Source organism: Zingiber officinale, chromosome 2A (genome assembly GCF_018446385.1).
Source record: "Zingiber officinale cultivar Zhangliang chromosome 2A, Zo_v1.1, whole genome shotgun sequence".
Classification (NCBI taxonomy): Eukaryota; Viridiplantae; Streptophyta; class Magnoliopsida; order Zingiberales; family Zingiberaceae; genus Zingiber; species Zingiber officinale.
This window is the reverse complement of record NC_055988.1, coordinates 5,696,089-5,699,095: the sequence shown is the minus strand read 5'-3', so window position 1 is coordinate 5,699,095 and position 3,007 is coordinate 5,696,089. Positions and strand designations below refer to the sequence as shown.

The 3,007-nt window shown below is 49.8% G+C and overlaps 1 protein-coding gene across 1 annotated transcript; it reads left to right on the top strand.

Moving 5' to 3' along the window:
• The first annotated feature begins 848 nt into the window (after positions 1–848).
• Positions 849–2,789, top strand: LOC122043501. The gene is made up of 5 exons (XM_042604135.1): positions 849–912; positions 1,003–1,142; positions 1,250–1,385; positions 1,799–1,857; positions 2,499–2,789. The coding sequence occupies exons 1-5, from the start codon at positions 849–851 to the stop codon at positions 2,787–2,789; spliced, it is 690 nt and encodes a 229-aa protein (XP_042460069.1).
• The last annotated feature ends 218 nt before the right edge of the window (positions 2,790–3,007 follow it).

The following is a 3,007-nucleotide window of genomic DNA, read 5'->3' as shown; positions in this document are numbered from 1 at the left end:
CTTTTCCAAGCCTGAGTGGGCCTTGTTTTCTTTGATAAGATGTCTTCCTCCAATAAACATTGGAAGGAATATTACTTTTTTGTTTGCTTTCCCGAGCGACCGGACTTCCCGACCAGATGACAATTAGAGGCGTCAAATCCTCCAGAGCTCAAGAAATACAAGAGCCGATTGGATTACCTCCACACAGCTTCTCAATTAGACGGGTAGAAATTTCATATACACAAGTTGTTGCTAGAGGGTGTTCAATACGTGTTCGGCCTGAGTCTAATCTACACAAGACTTCTGTGTAGCCTAAGTACGCTCCTTCTTGGCCTAACTTTTGAATCTAACTTATTTCTTCCTTTCTTTTGCAGCCGAAGTCATGTTGCGTGCTCGTCTGGTTGGTAAAGCCAAGCTTGCGGACGATGAGAACAAATCGACGATCGTTGTTGAGTTGTAGAGTCACAGTTCGAGGTCAATCGGCTCGCAAGAAGACCTGCTCGGAGAGAGAGAGGGAACACCAACCCTAGCAAGCGAAGGGATAGCCAGCCGGACGCCCAGCGGTGGAGCGGTTGGTGCCTCCCCCTGCTCGGCTGTCGGTGATTCCGATTGAGGGGGCGTCAGATTTAGCCTCTTTTGGAGACCCATTGATAAGCCGCAAGAGGCGCAGGGTGGAGGCTACATCCTGCTCCACTTCCTCCGTTGTGCGGACACCCACTAGAACTAGCTCTTGCCTTCCTTCCACTGAGTGAGTTGAAACCTCAACGCCAGCTCCCGCCACGGTGACTGTTTCGCTTACATCATCTGATTGGACACCATCCATATCCGGTCTGTCCCAGGGAACCATTTGTGCGCCGCCAGTTGCCTTCATGCCGCCGCCGCTGAAGATTCAAAAGTTTGGCATCCGGCCGACATCATCATCTCGGCCATCCAGTAGAGCCACCTCGGCCTAATCAGCTCCGAGCGGTCAGCGCCACATAATAGCGGTTATTCATCTTCCGACTGAAGAATGGCGTGAATCAGACGGCGCTGAATCTCGAGCCCTCGAGCACCAGATAATCATTCAAGGGGCGCTCGCACAGATATGGGCGGACGCCCGAGCCCATGCAACGATCATGCCTCCGGGAGCACTTGCGGATAGCCATACCCAGATGTCTACTGGGGTAAGTTGTATATTCTTAATTTATCCTTGATCTGCTTATAATTTCCTGATTCCTCACAATATTGGGTAGAGAGTCTAGCCATGTGCTAAAGGCTTACTTTTTTGGAGCACGAAGTTAAGCAGCTGCGTGCGCCGAGTGACCAATCATCTGCTTCTCGGGCGCAACTGGAGCAAATGAATATTGAGATGTCGCAACTAAGGGTCAATCTGGCTAAGAGGGTCGAGATGCTGGAGATGGAGAAAGGTAAGAGCGCCGAGTATGCGACACAACTGGCTCGTCTCAATAAACAAGCAACCTCCTTTGAGTCGAAAATCCACTCAGCCAACACCAGAAAGCTCCGGGCCATTGAAGATCTAGAAATAAAAAAACAAAAAGTATAGGGTGTTGGCTCAGAATTTGAAGGAGGCTGAAGCAGCGCTGAAGTCTGAGACAGGGGTTTAAGGTCGCCACTCGACTGCTGACGTAGACAGGGGTTTAAGGTCGCCACTCGACCGCTATGACGACAGGGGTTTATAGTCGCCACTCGACTTTTAACTTGGCCTGGTCGGCCCAAGAGTCTGGAAAACTTCGATTTTATTCATGTTGGCCCTGCATCTAGAAGGCATATACACAAGTACTTTTATATTTGCTCACGCACCTCTCAATCATGCCTGTAGGATTGGAGATGATTTGCGCTCCACGACCGCTCGAGTCGTCTCCTATTTTTGTCTTCCAAGTAATAGGCCCTCAAGCGGAGTTTCTGTACGACCTTATAAGGTCCCACTCATGGAGCTTCAAGTTTGGTGACGTCATCGACCGATTTGATTTTCTTCCACACTAGAGCACCGACCTGGAAGGACCTCGAGATCACCCTTCTATTGTAGTTCTGCCTCATCCGCTGTCAGTAAGCCATTAGCCGAACGACCGCTTTATCTCGCGCTTCATCCACCAAGTCAAGCTCCATTAGCCTTCGATCGCCATTTCCTTCGTTGTAGAGTCGTACTCGGTCGGATTATATTCCAATCTCTATAGGAACCACCACTTCTCCTCCATATACCAGTTGAAATGGTGTTACGTCGGTTGGCTCTTTGGAGTAATGCGAAGTGCCCACAAGACACTTGGGCTACGTTTGGTAGGGTGTAATCTGCCTTGTAATGTAATCAGGATTACATTACAAGGTTGATTATTTTGTTTGTTTAAACTTTAAACCTGTAATGTAATGTAATATCGATTACAAAAGGTAGTGAAGTTTTGTAATCTGGATCACAAAGCAAATAATATGTAATCCGATTACATTACGAGGTCATTGTTTAACCAAAAATTGAATACCGAATATACCCCTAGTTAGCCTACTGACTGTCGCCCACTCACCGGCAGCCGTCGCCGCTCACCGGCCGCCGCCGGTCGCAGGCCCCCGGCCACCACCGGTTGCCGTCGGCCGCCGCTGCCGGTCGCCGGTCGTCGGCCGCCGCTGCCGGTCGCCGGTCGTCGGCCGCCGCCGCCGGTCACCGGTCGTCGGCCGCTGTCGCCGGTCAGCGGGTGCTGTCGCCGGTCGCCAGTCGGCGCCCGCCGCCGCCCTCCGCCGCCAGTCGTCACCGGTCGCCGGCCGGCCGGCCGACATCGGTCACCGAACACAAGCTCCGACAGAGGTGCGGCGGCCGTCGATAGAAGTCGCAGGATATTTTTGTCATTTTATAATAATATGAATTACATTTCTTATAAAAAATAATGGATACCAAACAAAAGAATGTAATCATCCCTGTAATCAAAGATTACATACATTATATTAACAAATGAAGTAATGTAATCAAGATTACATTACATTACATTACAAATTTGATTACATTACAAGCTATATTACATTACACCCAACCAAACGTAGCCTT

Excerpts from the sequence above, each read along its gene's own strand:
- LOC122043501 (XM_042604135.1), top strand. The coding sequence starts at position 849 with ATGCCGCCGCCGCTGAAGATTCAAAAGTTTGGCATCCGGCCGACATCA. Across the intron at positions 913-1,002 it reads ATCATCATCTCGGCCATCCA|ACGGCGCTGAATCTCGAGCC; the intron begins GTAGAGCCACCT and ends GGCGTGAATCAG. Across the intron at positions 1,143-1,249 it reads ATACCCAGATGTCTACTGGG|CACGAAGTTAAGCAGCTGCG; the intron begins GTAAGTTGTATA and ends ACTTTTTTGGAG.